At 40.3% G+C, this 16,196-nt stretch overlaps 1 protein-coding gene across 1 annotated transcript in view; it reads right to left on the reverse strand.

Moving 5' to 3' along the window:
- Positions 1 to 10,857: 10,857 nt before the first annotated feature.
- Positions 10,858 to 16,196, reverse strand: part of LOC311152600 (PDZ and LIM domain protein 5-like) — a 41,254-nt gene continuing 35,915 nt past the window's right edge. Inside the window, exons 10-11 of the mRNA XM_084203827.1 lie at positions 12,089 to 12,204; positions 10,858 to 11,463 (exon numbers count right to left, since the gene is read on the reverse strand). Of these exons, the coding sequence (XP_084059953.1) occupies positions 11,374 to 11,463; positions 12,089 to 12,204 (206 nt within the window). The 3' untranslated portion in view covers positions 10,858 to 11,373. The remainder of the gene's footprint in view (positions 11,464 to 12,088; positions 12,205 to 16,196) is intronic.

Here is a 16,196-nt window from a genome sequence, read left to right on the forward strand (position 1 = left end):
AGCTACAGAACCTCATTTCATTGAAGATATCCATGTCCTTCCTTGCCTTGTTGCAAAGATTTTATGCCACAGTTGGCAAATGATCCCAGCAAGCTCTGGGATATCAGTTTTGTTAGAATAATTTGCCACTGAATTAAGTTTCTCTGTAAATCTTTCATTTCTTACTATGCTCTAGTGGATTGGGGGGCACCTGAGACTCACTTGTAAAACTGCAGGTGTCAGGTTTCTAGCACACAGTGTAATTCTCACAAGGAGCTTTAAAAGTTAAAGCCACTCTCCCACATGAAGGTGGTCTAATTCCTGACAGGTAAGGCTGCTTGGTCCCACTGTACTCCTTCCCATGGCGCTGCCTTTGGCTCCTCCATGGCACTGCAGAAGGAAAACCCTGCCTGCCAGCTGGGCAGACTGGTGAACAAAGCCAAGGACATCATACATGGAAAAACCTCTCCAGCTCAAGTGGGGAAACTCTGACAAAACACAAGGGGTTTTAAGATATCCCCTAGAAAAACAGCAGCTGCTTTCTTATAAAAAGATGCAATGGTAACCAGCAGTTGCAACCATTCAGGCCAAGCCCTGTGGCAATTCCACAGTTCCTGTCTCTGCTGCTGTGTCTGCAACAGAACCAAACCTAACCAGCTTCAGATGGCCTCTTTTCTCTTCACATCATCTATAAATATCCATTTCCTCCTCTAATTCGAGTATAAAACTCCCTTAGCTTGAATCTGCCCAGCTCTGGATCAGTGAAATGTTTTAGATTTGACATCTTAGACCTCCGTGCAACAAGAACTGAAGTGTCACTGCTGCTGACTTGAAGGCAGCGTTGTTACTCCACAGGGTGTGTGGCACATGGACACAGACCTGGGAAGCAGCAGGACAGCACAGTCCCAATGAGTGCAGCTCTTCTGAGCTATGCAGACACATAATTTCAAATACTAAATATGTCAGTGGTCCAGAACCAAAAATTGCCATTTGCTGGCTCTCAGGCAGCCATAACTTTCAAGAGAAGATTCACACTGGAACTGGAATCACATGAGCAATTGCACTGATTCAACATCACATACATTTGTTACCATCCTCAAATTCAGCCACGCAGAGTAATAATAACGGTATGAATCATTTTGATAAAATCCACCTTTTACACATAATGACAAATGTGAGTAGCTTAGAAAATGTGCAGATTGCCTGGATCTGCATGCAAGAGAAGAGGTCTGCTCAATTTCAAAATAATAATAATGAAAAAAAAAATGGTTAGGAATATAAACATTGATAAACTTGCCTTACAAATATTATTTTAAAGATACCTGTGACAGACTGCTTGAAGTCAAAGCCTAATACAGCAGTTATCTCCAAGGGGACTTCTTTACATAAGTTTAAGAGGAAGCACGTGATTCAGAGCTTTGCTGGGTTCCAAGCACATTGTCCTAATAACAATCACCTGCAGTCTCTGCCTTATTCCAGCAGGCATTTCCCTGTCCAAATCTGAGGCCACAAATCCCAGAGTGCTGTAACAGAGTTGCTCTGAGTGACCAAAAATGAGAAAAGGGCTGCAGGCTGTGCTTTGTTTTACATCTTTATGAGGCAGAACATAAGTTTTTCTATACTTTGCATACATATGCAGAGTATTATCCATATGACAACCATAACAAAAGAAAGAAAATTAAAACCAGAATTATTGGAATTAATACAAAATAAACAGTTTGCTTAATATCTCTGTCTAATTTATCTTATGACAAAAGTGGAGCAAATGCTTCTAAGTTTGGGGGTGTGGTGTAGATTAGGAAAAAAAAGTAAAATATTTAACTTACCTCACCTGAAAGCAACCTCCTCTTTGATCTTGTTTAGCTTGAATTGCCAGCACCACTTCTTCTCCAGGATCATCAATTCCTTCTCCATCTCTATTTGTTCTTTTCCATGGAGCTGCATGGTATTAGCTGCTCGCTGGGGTTAAACCATGACAGGTCTTCATTTCTGCTGTGTAGCTGCACAGACACTGTAGATTTTACACTACTCAGGTCATATCCCTGACTGCTGTGCTTGGCCTTTGTTGCTAATAGATATTCTCTTGGATTTACTTTTACACCCCAAACCTCTAACAGTTTGAGCTTTCAACCAGACCAAGAGCACTGATATGAACACAATAGCATCTGTCTTTGCTGTTTGGATCATATTCCATTGAAAGAACATCTGTAAGGCTGAAAAGTAAGACCCTGTTAGGTAGCAGATGGTGCCAATTCAGTCCTCTTTGGATACAACCTCTGGTTACTGAGTGCTCCAGTTTTCCATAGCAGTCCCACTGCCTGCATGGCGTGTTTTGGCTGAGATGTAGATCCTAATTTTTAAGGATGCTGGAACTCAGATGAACAAGCTCCCAGAAAGCTGATGGATCAAAACGGAAGTAAATTTACACTATTTTTTATTATTTATAAGTATCAAACTATGTATAACTAGAAAAACACTGAAAATGCTTGGTGCACTGAAATGTTCCCCAAGTTGACCCCATGTGCTTTTCAGAGCCCCATCTCTATTCTGCCTCATGAGGGCCTGCTGGAGCTGGACAGGCTCCAGGTGAAGGAAACCTGGACAAGGAGGGAAAAGCAGAAGCTCTGAATGCTTCCTCTATCCATGGTCCAGGACACCAGCCTGGCCAAAGCAGAGTTGCCTGAGACCGCACAAGGTGAGCGTTTCACTCCTCCAGCATCCCCATCAGCCAGCTGTGGTACACAGCCCTGCAGAGCCATCTCTAACCACAGCTGGGGCAGGTGGCCAGGGAAGGGGCAGGGCGTCCTTCCAGATGGACAGGAGCTCCAAACAAGGCAGCACTGACAAAATGAGAAAGGGGAGATCAGATTCTCAAGCACTTAATAATACCCAGCTGACAAAGACTATGCAAATCTATAAAATCCACAGACCCAAAGAAGCAATGGATTTGCTTATCCTTGAGCTACACCAAAAAGCTTCCAGAAATGTGTCAGCTCCCAAAGCAGATGGATGCCCCTTGCACAGGGACATGGTTTAGCTCTGGCACTCAGTGCTTCATTGAACAGCATTTTAAACAGCATTTGAAGATCAGAGGTTCCAGCTTTACACACAGCAAAACACAAAAAACTTCATGGTAGTAATTAGGTGAGGTTGTGCAATCCATTTCACCCCCCCCCCCCCCCAAGTTATGGTGCTGCTTGAGATGCATTCTGTTCTCTTAGCCCCACAGAGCTGCTGTGCAAAACCTTCAAGTGGGCTTTAGCAGAGGTGGCCATGCCAAGAGCTGAAAGAAGTTCAGAGATACAAAGCCCTAGGGGAATTTGAGATAGGGCTGCTACCTACAGACAGCACAGAATGGGATGGTGTAATCTGAAGCAGCAGCTGGCACTGTAAAGTTAAACAAATCTCACTTCAGCCTCTGGGCAGCCCCAGATCAGCTGATGACAAAAAAGGATTTGCTTGTGCTTGTGTACATCATGAAGATAAAAAAAGCTATTTGACCCCAAAGAAAAAAGCTGTCAGAAAAAAATGTGCACAATTTGCTGATTAATATAAATGTAGAATAGAGAGGGAAAGTGTCTTCCCATGAAACTGCAAAGTCTGTGTGCATCTTAGGTTCCCCTTCAGAGCATCCTCAGCTCCTGCCAGCTGTTTTCCCTTGCCATGCCCAAATTATCCCAGTTTTTCAGACCATGTGCCCTTGCTCTGTTTCTAAACTGCTTCCTACTGTCACCTCCTCTTTCCTCCTGTCACTATGCCTGAGTCCTGCCCTCTGCTGTAGCTCACTTTTCCCTTCTGTCTTTACAGTGACTGAAAGCACAATCAAAAATTTCTGTGCAGCACACTTTTTCTCCCCTCCAGGAGAAAGATGGGAGCTTACTGTATATACATCATGGCAAGACATGAAGGACAGAATAGCAAACATGTTACTGTTCAAAAAAAAACTGATTTGAACACCAATTCCCATCCTGATTGATTTTGCAAACCCCTGCCATGAAGATATTAAGAGTCTCCTCTCAACATGCTCCCTGAAAAATAAGTCATTACATCAACATAGACACATATTGATAAGAGTAGACTCACACTTGCCCTCAACAGTGATTATCCTTGAATATATACTAGTTTAAAAACCTAACCTATATATAAGCCTCTGAAGATGTATTTTTGGGTCTCTGGGTGTGTGAGAACAAAGGGTCAGGGTCACCAGGGTGCTGCTGGGTAGAGGGAGGGGAGATGACTGGCAGAGAGGCAGCAAGCAGGGGGATTTGTTGGGATGGACTGGCTGGGTTTGTAGCTCCTGCCAGTGCCAGGACCTATCCAAGGAAGAAGCTGAGGTCTGGATGCAGGTGGCAATCCACAGCTCCCATACACTGATTTTCATTTAACGATTTGCACCCTTTGTGTAGCAGAGCAAAGATCACCACATTACTGCCACAGCATCCCAAATTATTACTCCCAGCTCCATGGTAATGCACCATGCTGTATAAATAGTGAGGCAGTGCTCCCCCAGGACACCACAATCCTCAAATGCTAATTACCACTGAGCAGAAAAAGACAAGATTCTCCTACTTACTGCCATGCAACTGCCTTTAAGATGAATATGGTGTTAGGAAACTTATGCCAAAGCTCTACAACCTTGTAAAGGATTTCTTTGGGGGGGTAGCATATCATAGGCTTAATCTGAAACTGACTGCCACCACAGACACCCACTTGGAAAAAATGAAAAAGAAGTATCAAAAAATAACATGCAAGATTTAAAGACAGATTTGCAGCCTTATTGTAACATCATTTAACTTCCACTTATACATACTGATATATTTCAGAAAAAGTCCAGCCTATTTTCTACTCCAGATAACACTTGTCTGAATTTCCCTGAATCCTCTGCTGACTGTCAGTGGGTAGCAATTGTGGAAAAAGTAGTCACATGTCAGGTTAACTTCACTGTGGTTGCTCAAAGCCAAGTGTAAGTCCAAGATTGGATCCTAGGTAAAAGGAAATCCTGATAAAACCAAGGTCCAAATCCTTTATTCTGAGCTTGCTCTCTTGACAAATGTAAGCATAAAATTAAAATAGCTTTGATACCAGTCATTTTTAACTTGGAGGGAAGTAAGTTGAAATCAGTGAGGTTGTACCTGTTTAGGTTATCCATGATTTTGGCCCTATACTTGTTTTCATGTGTATCCCTTTTGCTTGATGGATTTCAAGGAAAATAAAGACTTTATCTGGGATATAATTACATTTTGGTCTAGTATCTCGAGTTATTTTTCCAGCGGAAACTTCTGGGTGGGAAAACTTGACACTTCAAAAAGCATGCCAAAATTTAGTGCAAGTTTATATTTACCAAAGGAACATTTGACATTTCATTGATGCATCACAAAGAGAATAAGGGACACACCTGACAGGATTATCTCGTAATGAAGTATTTTAAAACAAACAATGGCACTGCCCAGCAGTAAGAAAAAGCAAAGCAAAGGCAGGAGAATTGAAAAGGAAACAACTCTGATCTACGGAAAGCGTGAATATTACTCACAGCACAATGACACAATCCTTAGTCTCACAGTGCAGGAGAAAGCTTGGACAAAAGCATATCCAAAATGCTGGATATTTTTCAATAGGTCGAGGGATTTTCAGTGCAAATACAAAAGTGCTTTATTACAATTGCATACCCTATCGTCTTAAGTATTTTCAAAAATCAGCCATGCATAAATTTTAGTGTGGTGATTTTAAATTTCTTTAGAGATGTTTTTGCTTTCACTCCTTATTATTATAACATGCCTTTCTCCCACATGACCTCTAAAGACACAGTGGTTTTCTATCCCCAAACTACCATACACAAAATAGATTGGGGCTTATCAGAGATTTGCACTATTTTTCAGTTTCCTATCTAAGCCAACCTCAACTTTCCTGGCAGATAATAATGAAAAAGACCATTAAGCAAAGCAATAAAGAGTAATATAAAAGCTCATTATAAGCCCAATTCATAAAATTACAAGCTGTAGTGTGCAGTATGCACAAGTAAAACTGAAAACCAAGTTCATGCATACCAAACGAGATTATAAATTAGCTGTTGTTTTTCTGTCTGAGAAAAGCCATTCTTTAATGAGCTTGGAAACACAGCTAAATATTTTCTTTCATAAATTCAAGAAAAAGCCATACCACTTTTGAGACTTCTGCTGGGCAGCTTTTTCTCGTCTCCCTTTTCCTCTTTTAAATTTTAAATATTGCATAGGAACCATTTGCTCTGTGCGGTTCCCATAGTTAGGACCAAACCCTTCTCAGAGGAATTTTGGCACCTTATTAATTAGCTGGTTATGAGAAGGAGCTGCACTCTTTCAGTGACTCCTATTTCACCATCAGTAAAGTGTGATACCATAATAAATTTCCATCAAGCAAACTATTTCTGGTAATTCCCCCTAATTAACACCAGACTACTAATAATAAATTAGGCCCTATGTGTTTCTGATATAACCAAGATCTTGTCTGAGCACAAGATATTAACCGACGTCCCAAGAAAGTAAAACTTGAACCTAAATTAAGCCTTTGCTGGTAAAAGGATTTATATGCAATTTTGTGAGAAACCCTTTGAAGATCTCATATAGAGCATTTTGACCAGCAAATATTTTGAGTGACAGAGAGATTTGTTCTGTGCTGAGCAGTGAAAGTGGATTTATTGTGAAAACACACCATTGCGTTTTAAGCCTATAAATCTTACACTGGATTACAGCATCTTAATGAATGAATGACAGATCTCTTTTTTTTGTTGGTCGGTGCATTTTAATGTTACATGACGTTGTGATTGATAGAAACCAAACCTTTGCCATTAAAATGTCAAATGCAGACTTCATGCCTTTAAAAATTTGGCTTCTGGAGCTTAATGTACTGTTTGCAAATAGACTTGCATTTGTCTCGCTCATAGCCTAAAGACTGAAGGGGAGGCAAGTTTTCTGTAAAGTTGCCTCTAAATTTTATAGAGCTGTGTGCAGTGTTTTCCTTTGCCTGTGTAAATAAAGGCAAAAATACAACAGTGCATTTGCCTGTTTAAGAGATGCTCAGCTAAGGGGATTCTTAGACTGGTATTATCATGAAGGAATTGGCCCTGTCTGAGCAGACAGTTAAGTGTCCCATGGTGAAAACAGACTGCTGCATGCCAAGGCTGAGTATGGTATCAGACAAGGCTTGCCAGAGCAGGCAGTATTTCCTTGGACAGTGTCAACTTAGGAAAAATATTAAACCTTTCCAGAGAAACAGAGCAAAGTATTCTAGACAGGCAGCAGAATGGAGAAAGGATAGCAAATAAACAGCAATTGGCCAATGTAAGTTTTACATTGTTACATATTCTACAGCGTTCAACACAGTATTTACACCCTTCCATCCATTTCGAAAAAATATGAAGAATCAGAGACTCACCAAGGCTGAAGGGACCTTGACTAGTCCAAGGGCTGTATCCAGTTGGGTTTTGAGTATCTCCAAGTAGAGAGACTCCACAATCTCTCTGGGCAACCTGTGCCAATGTTTACCATCCTCACAGTTGTCCTCTCACTACAGAGCAAGCCTGGCTCTTTCTTGACTCCCCTATCCAGGCATTTGTAGACATTGATGAGGTCTCCCCCGAGTCCTCTCTTCTCCAGGCTGAGCAGTCCCAGCTCTCTCAGCCTCTCCTCGTCTGACAAATGCTCCATGCCCCTCATCACCTTCCTTGCCCTTTACTCCAGTACAGCTGTGTCTATGGTGCTGGTGAGACCAGCACTGGACTCAGCTCTCCAGATGGGTCTCACCAAGGTTGAGCAGAGAAGGATAACTTCTCCCATCTGCTGGCAATCCTCTGCCTAATGGACCCCAGGAGGCTGGTGGTCTTCCTTGGCTCAGAGGAGTTATCACTGGCTCATGGTCACCTTGGTGTCACCAGGACTCCCTGGTCCTTCCCTGTAAAACAAAGCTAAAAAACCCATAAAACCTGGAGAATGAGCAGCTCAAATGCTATGTATTCATGTGTACAATCACGGCTTTCCTTTACTGGCTATGATTCAGGAAAAGAAAGTATCCAACGACCACAAAATAAGTGAAGACAGAGAATTTCAGGTTTTGAGTAGGGTTTATTTGCTTGTTATGTTTTTCAATTGTAATTAAATTTTCAAATGTGAACAGACAAAATTTAATGCCAAAGATTATTAAACACAAGCAAAGAAATCACCAGGACTTAACAGCTGGTAATTTAGCATAAAACAATGTTTGCAAAGCAGCTGGCATGGCTAGATGATGCAAGTAGCTCTAGAAGAAATAGGTACACAATTAACAGACCAACACACACTGAACCACAACTCAACTCCTGCTTTTATCTTTATGGCATTGTTATATTAAGCATTTATATTTACATGTAATCCTGAATTATTTCATTACAACATACTGAAACTGTCATCATGGATCAATTATTCACTTATAAAGACATTCTACCTCCAAACAGAGTTAAGCCAAATTCTCTCACAGGCAGTTTTGGAAAAAAAACAATGACTGACTGAAAATGCATGCAAAGATCTACAGTAGTTAGGTTACTAATATATCAGTTCTGACTCTGTAACATTCCCTCATGACATGAGTGCTATAGGTGTGTTGTGTGAAAAGAAGTTGGGAATCTCACTAAATCCCCAAATGATATTTTGCTATGTCAAATCTGCATTCAAATGCACATTTATACTTATGTCTCTCAATGCACGTGCATATGTGTGCATGTAGAAAGAAGTATATTTAAACACATACACTCAGACCCCAAAAGATTCTAGAGGTAATGGCAGGCTTCAAATAAAACAAAATAATACCAGGATGAAATAGTTCTAAACAACAGCAACAAAAAAGATAATAAATATTCAGTGAGATATATGGCATATTATAAAGTGCTCTACTAAAATCTCACTTATTAAAATAATGATAAAAATTATGTTCCTTTTAATTGATTTATATAATTTGGTAAAGCCATTAAATATTCATTATCTATCAGTGACTCTATGCCTCCTTTAAAATTTTAAACAAATAGATAAAAGCAGAAATTAAAAGGCAAAGCAGCTAAATGAAGCAGTTCTATTGGAGCCTTTCAGGCTTTTGTCCTCAAATTCATTAACAACTGCAAAATTTCAAACCCTAGAGCATATGGATTAAAAATCAAATTCCAATTAAAATCATGAGGCTAAACAAAGTTAATTGGATTTTAAGGACAATGTCAAACTGAGAAGTTTTTATCCTACGTTAAAATTGCAAGGTTTGAATCGCAGAAATTACGGAACGCCTTTTCCTGTGCATTTCCTCCTCTGTCCTCACACATGTGCAATAGAGCTCCACTGAAACCTAGTCTGTAGGTCTCATTTCTCCACATTCCACTTAATTTTAAAAGCAACCTGGATTATATTATACTGTATCTTGTCCAGTCTGCTTCCACCCTTCTGTTTTTCAGCCAAACTCACAAAAGGGTAGATCTACAAGAGTGTGTAAACATTTTAAACAGCTTTATACCGTACCTACCACCAAATTTCTTATTTACCAACATTCATCAAATTTACCAAATTTCTTCTGTACCACTGGAAGTTAAAAAAGAAACATGGTTATATTGAGTAAAAACAACTTCAGGAAATAAAGTGAAACAGCCCCATGATGTGAACCTGTCTCACTGAATTAATAAAAAGCCAAATATTTTTTCATATTTCAGTACAGCAATTTTGGTTTTCTTTCCTCCTTTTTTGCTTATGTTCCTCATTACAATTGCTTTACTCAACCATAGCAATTTTTTTTGACATTTTTACCCACGGTTTTATGGATAAAACTATCCCTTGAATCAGTAAAAAAACCCACCCCACAACAACAAAACCAGTAAATGGTTATTTTTAATGTCTACTAGAAAGAGCACTAAAGACTAACAATTCAGCTCTGACACCCCAGTTGAATCAAACAGCATGTAAATTCAGTTTCCTTCAGGAATCTGCTCTGGTCCCAAGAGAGCCCCCTTGACTGTTGTGCCATTCTGCTCAAGCAAATTCACCCTGTACAGAGGAGCACACCTCCTCCCTGGCTGCCTGCAATTGCTCCAATTAAACCAGTTAAGCCCTAATTTGAGGCTAAGGGGGACTGAGCTGGTGCACTGGTCCTGCGCTGCCTCCCTGTGTGGATGCAAAATTCCTATCAAGCCACAGAATCAGCTGATCTGGCTAGCGGCAAATGCAAAATGACAGCATTGACTCTCTGCTCCCTTGCAAGATCTGAGAGGTACTGAGCTGCTTAAACCAATGGAATATCATTTAACAATACACCCCCTACATCTGGAAGAAAAGCGAAAAATAAATCCTTAACTAATAAAAATCCTAACAGCTGAGCAAGAAAGTTCAGTTTTCAGTACGCTACCTGGAACACCACCAATATACATATTCATGAGCTACGTGGTAAAGAATGTACTGAGAAAAAAATGTCCTCAGTTGCACTTCAGCAGCTTCCCTCATTCAACACCAGAATCTCACATTCTGGGTACAAAATGCTGTTACCTGCAGATTCAGCACAATTTCCCCTTTACAAGGCACTTAAAGCTACCTAAAACCTGAACTGCAAACAGAAGAGTTGAAATCCCTGCTCCCTTAAGATTTGATCTGACATTTTCATTCTATCAAACACACTCTCAGCAGCAAGGGATTTTGGCTAGTGTTCTGGTAGTACATGAGTACAGAAAAGTATCCCATTTATGTTTTAAGTGGCATCTTCTTAATATTTTTTTTACCAGCATAGCCACTTAAATACTTTGTGAAAACCTCTGTCCCTTGCAAACCCATCAGAAATTCAAATGCAAAGGCACAGGTACATGTAATCTTGTAGAAAGCTTCCTGTATACGAATATCAGATTTAAAAAAAAAAAGAGTTTTGGAACTATATATTTTTTGTAATCTTATCTTTACTCTGAGTTTCTTTTAATGGAGTTTAGCTGCAATATTTCTGGACACACTTTAAAAACATCACTGAAATAAAGTGATCAGGATTGCTGAATCCAATCTCCTTTTATTTGTTGAATAGCAGCAAAACTGAGACCTCTAATATCAGGTATTTACTTTGATAGATGCTTCAATTCTCATAATGAAACAGATAAATGTGGTCATAAAATCACGAAATACAGTAATGTGCGAAGTGTAGAGATAAAGACACGCTAAATGTTTGGTTTGGGTGCAGCTCCTGATACCTTTCTTTTTATGAAGCAAAATCATAAATTATAAACACTTGGAAAAATTAGTGTACAATCCTTTCTGCAGGTTTCCACATCACTTTTACATTTTTGAAAAATTTTGTATAAATAATTTTAACCAATTATTGAACAGGGACATTTTAACCTTTCTCCTCAGTACATTTGTTACACAAGACGAACTCCAAGTTTCAGATGTTGATAGAGTGGGCGTGTTTCTTGCACAGCGGCTTGTCCTTCTTGGAGAAGAAAGTCTGGCCTTCCAAACTGTCACTACATACCTGAAATGGAGTAAAAACCAAAAGAACACCCAATTCAGATGGATTAATTACACCATAACCATTCAGAATGCCAAATCATGGTATTGTTCTATGCACAAATACATTCAAAGAGTAAGAATTACCTTTTTTTTTTTTTTTGGAATCCTCTTTTTATGTAATACTAGTGGTTGCTTTAAGCATAACCTTTCTTAAGACAAAAGGTGCTTAAGTGGGAACAGAGTTAGATTCAGAATTTAAGGGAAAAAAAATGTTAGATTCAGAATTAAAGGCTTCTCTTTAAGGTTTTTTTGGTCATACAATATTAGCAAGCAATACCTTGGCTACAGTGTCCTTATGTCAAAAGCATTGTTACTACTTTGGAAACACAGCCCATTCCCTTGGAACCTTCAACACTTACTCTGAGGAAGTAAACGTTGAGGGTTAAATGCTGGGACACAGGGCTGCAATCCAGGACACCTTGTTCACACCCGTGCCAAAGGCTTACAATAGCAACACACCTTCCAAATAACTGGGAAAGCACTTTTTGTTTGGGCGCAGGGGATTGAGAGAGGCTAGAGCTGTTAACTCCCATATGGGTCAGGCTAGCACTGCTGCCAGGGTTTAAAGGCAGACCAGCTTTACTTACGGAGCATACAAAGCAGGTGTCATGCCAAGTGTGGCCCAGGGCTTCAAGAAACCTGTCTCCAGCTTCAATGGGGAATTCACAGCCGTGGCACATCGTACCAAAGAGGGCATAGTAATCTGCAAGGAGATACAAACAACTTTTAAAACATTTGCTGAAAAGCAGGACTGACCCTTCAAAAGCTTTGCTCTTCCACTGGCAATACGTTTGGACTTGTGAGGTTTATTAGACTGAGTATACTGAATAAAGAGCTCCTAGCTCAAAAGCCTGGGATGTTGACTTCTTTCTAATTCAGTTCTCTTCCTCTTCCTTTAATGTGGGCAATGCTTCCATCTTCCTGGTGTTTCATTTCCTTGAGATCAACAGTGGGCTGGAGTGGGGGAAATGCACTCCTTGAGAGCACCCACGTGAATTCTACATATTCCTTACGTTCTCTCCAACTCCGCTTTGAAACCACACCCCAGCTGTTCACACTACAGACCTTCTCAGAGAGTAATGAACTCCGACCTACATCCTGGTACAATTTTTGTCCCAGACTGCACTACTCAAAACCATGTAATCATTAGCCTTCTGTCCGAATTAGAGTCTAGAAATCTGGATCAAGTCAGAATACCTTTCTAGTCACCAAAGTACATTACATGACTTTTAAAAAAACCAACAAAACAAAACCCCAAACCAATCCAACAAACCCTTCTTCTTCATTACTATGAAGAAGCTTCTCCAGCAATCTCAGGGAGCAGAGACTAAAACAAATGGCATTGAACCATTAATTTTCCTCAACCCAAGTTGTCTGTCTTTTTCACTTATTTCAACTCTCAAACACCCCATTTTGGGAAGCAAATGTTTTATTCCTGCAGAGACAGCAGTGGCATTAGTGCTATAATATGAGAGAATTTGGGACCAGCACAGTACCATGGCAAACACATTATGTCTTCATAAGATGAACTACAGTCAAAGTGACAGCCATAATGAAGCTTTGGACTCCATCTACCAGTAACAGAGTGTTACAACCATAGTAACGTTCTGCCTCTGACAGGGAAATTAGATGCCAGGGGTCATTTTCAAAGGAGAATTATAAGGGATGGGAAGCTGGGTAGAAGTGGATTTTGTTTCTCACCTAGACTGTAAACATCTGCGGAAGCTCTAATGCTTACTGCAGCAGAGCCCAGAGAGGATCATCAGATGTGTCAAGCCCAAGAGAAAAGTCCTGGTTTTGTTTCCTAAGATAGTGTTTTGTGTGATGACCTCCCTGTAAATGAATCATCATAGGAGACACCTCAAGAGGACGGGGAACACAAGTGCTCCAGAACAGCAAAGCCCTTGAGAACTGCCAGGCAAGAAAATGCTTCACTGATCACCTCCATTAATCCATGCTACTGGAATGAATTTTTAAGTGTTTAAGAAGAACGACAAAAATATCAAATTGTAGGACAGATCTGTGCAAAACCCCTGAAAAACATGGTCTCATGACTGTACTCTTTCAGCTCTTTACATTTGTGGTCATACAGAATCTTACTGATATTTTCCTGGTGCCAGCTGTTAAAATCTTTTGTAAGTTGGCCTGTGGTTGTGCTGATAAGCTTATTGGCTTTTCTTCTGAAGAACGGGCAGTAGATAAGGCAGAATGAAGGGCATCAGCTTTCTTTTGCATGCTTGAATTGCGATAGCACAGAAGCCTTCCAAGGCAGACTTCTTACAAAGTCACATATCAGTGCTTCCTGCACACAGCATTTTCTAAACTAGGCTACTAGCTCTGCACTTAAAAAATGTTCAAAGTTGTAGATATCCAGACTTTTATTTTAATTTTAGCCTCAACATCTAAACCCAGAACATTCTGCAGATTAATCCCCCCTTTAATACTAATAGCTGATGCTGTTATAATTTCAAATACAGATTTAAAATTAGAACTCTCCTTTGCACTAGGAAGAAGGAAAGTTGGCAGTGACATTTACTCCTTATTTCTTTAAAATTAGTCATAGACTCATAACTCCAGCTGGACTGAAAGTCTTTGAAAAATTAATATAACTCAAATTAACATCTAGTTAGTGAGCCAAAGCCATTACAAAGTATCACTGCCAATAACACCTCACAGATTGTGTCTGCATTAACTTGCACTAGCAACTTTTTATCTCAGAAATAAACTTTGCAAGAAGTGTGGTATACTTGACATCTTACCACAGTTTTTCCCACTCACAGTATAGAAAAAGGCACATTTTGCACAGGAATTGTAACAGTAGCACAAATCAATGCACTGCACGACATGTGGGTCATTTGGTGGCAGGAACAAGAATTGAACCTTGAGAGAACAAATCCTGTCATGAGCTTTCCACCCAAAGGGGAGTTATTGATTCCTCCAGTACTATTTTTGAATCATCAAATGGTTTCAGGATTAGGGGCTTCACATGGCTTCAGGATGAAATTTCACCATGCTGTCACACTGGAGGATGCCACTCACATACCCGTTTCCTCTGCTGCTCCACAAATTCAATAGGAGCAACACCCTACCCTACATTTGTCATCCAGTTAGCAATAGCCTACTGTGTCCTTTTGTATCAGCCAGCATCTCATTAAAGCAGCTCTTACAAGAGAAATTTTGGATAAATTGGCCTACTTTCCTCATGCTTATAGTGCCTAGCATTCTCCCTGGCACCCACTGTGAACAAGTCTGGGATCAGCTCAGAAGGAAATCTAAGCTCCAAAGAGGTCATTAGAATTTCATGCTAAATCTTTTTGGGTCAATCCATTTCTACATCTAGTGAAACTGCAACGTTCCTAAGAGTAGAAGGAAAACTGTAACAAGGGTCCAACTGACAGCTCCAACACAGCATGCACTGTGAAAACAGATAAATTTGATACAATTTTGTCTCTTTTCAATTTTGAGGGAATTGTTTTACAAATTGTTTATTTCTTTCCTAGCTCAGAAGGGTACATGGAAAGTTTTAAGCAAACTAGAAAACCAACTTAAATAAACACTGTTCATACTACTAATAACAGGTTGACAGGTGGCTCAGCATTGCCCAGAAATGTCCACTCACAGCCCAGAAAGCCAACTGTATCCTGGGCTACACCACAAGAGGAGTGGCCAGCAGGCAAGGGAGGGATGCTGAACCATCTACTTCACTTGAAGTCCTGCATCCAGCTATAGAGCGTCCAAGATGGGATGGATGTAGACCTGCTGGAGCAAGTCCAGAGAAAGTCACACAGATGCTGAGAGGAATGGAGCACCTCTCTGAGGAAATGCTCAAAAGAATTGTGGTTGTTCAGCTCAGGAGAAGAGAAGGCTCCAGGCAGACCTTACAACACCTTCCGGTACCTGAAGGGGGCTTAGAGGAAAGCTGTAGAGGGACATTTTACAAGGACACGTAGTGATAGGACAAGGGGGAATAGCTTTAAGCTGAAAGAGTACATTTATATTGCATAATAGGAAGACATTTTTTTACTGTGAGGGTGGTGAGGCACTGGAACAGGTTGCCCAGAGCAGCTGTAGATTCCCCATTCCTGGAGATGTTCAAGGCCAGCTGGATAGGGCTTTGAGCAGCATGGTCTAGTGGGAGGTGTTGGCAGAGGGGTTGGAACCAGATGATCTTTAAGGTCCCTTCCAACCCAAACTATTCTATGAATTTATAAAAAATGTTATGATTAGCTGGGAGTGCTAAAAAACAAACCAGAAATGCTCTGAACTTCTAGACCACATTGTTCATGTAATATTGCTCATCCATCAGACTTTCAAGTGCTCTAACTGTATCACTGTATTTTTCCCCTGACAGTTTATTATCCTTGATCCTGCAAAAGACTATGTGGACAGACTGCTTACTCTTGGAAGCCCCTCAGGCTGTGAATAAGGCTATTCAGAGAAAACCACATTACTCCACTGGCATTTGCTTGTGTTTGGTAAATAAGCAGATTCACATAAACTTCAGATTACTTTAAAGCCAACCAGAAAGTCACCCTAAAACTAACACTTTGATGTATCACTGATACTCCAGCTTGAGGACTTGACAGGAATAGGTAAAAATCAGTGACAAGAAGCCTGCTACTGCTGAAGCTGATGAAGAAATCCTCACCAAGTCCTCCTGCTGCAAACTAAAGGGTCTACAGCAGCAGTTATTGC

This window comes from Fringilla coelebs (assembly GCF_963513975.1).
Source record: "Fringilla coelebs genome assembly, chromosome: 4".
Classification (NCBI taxonomy): domain Eukaryota; kingdom Metazoa; phylum Chordata; class Aves; order Passeriformes; family Fringillidae; genus Fringilla; species Fringilla coelebs.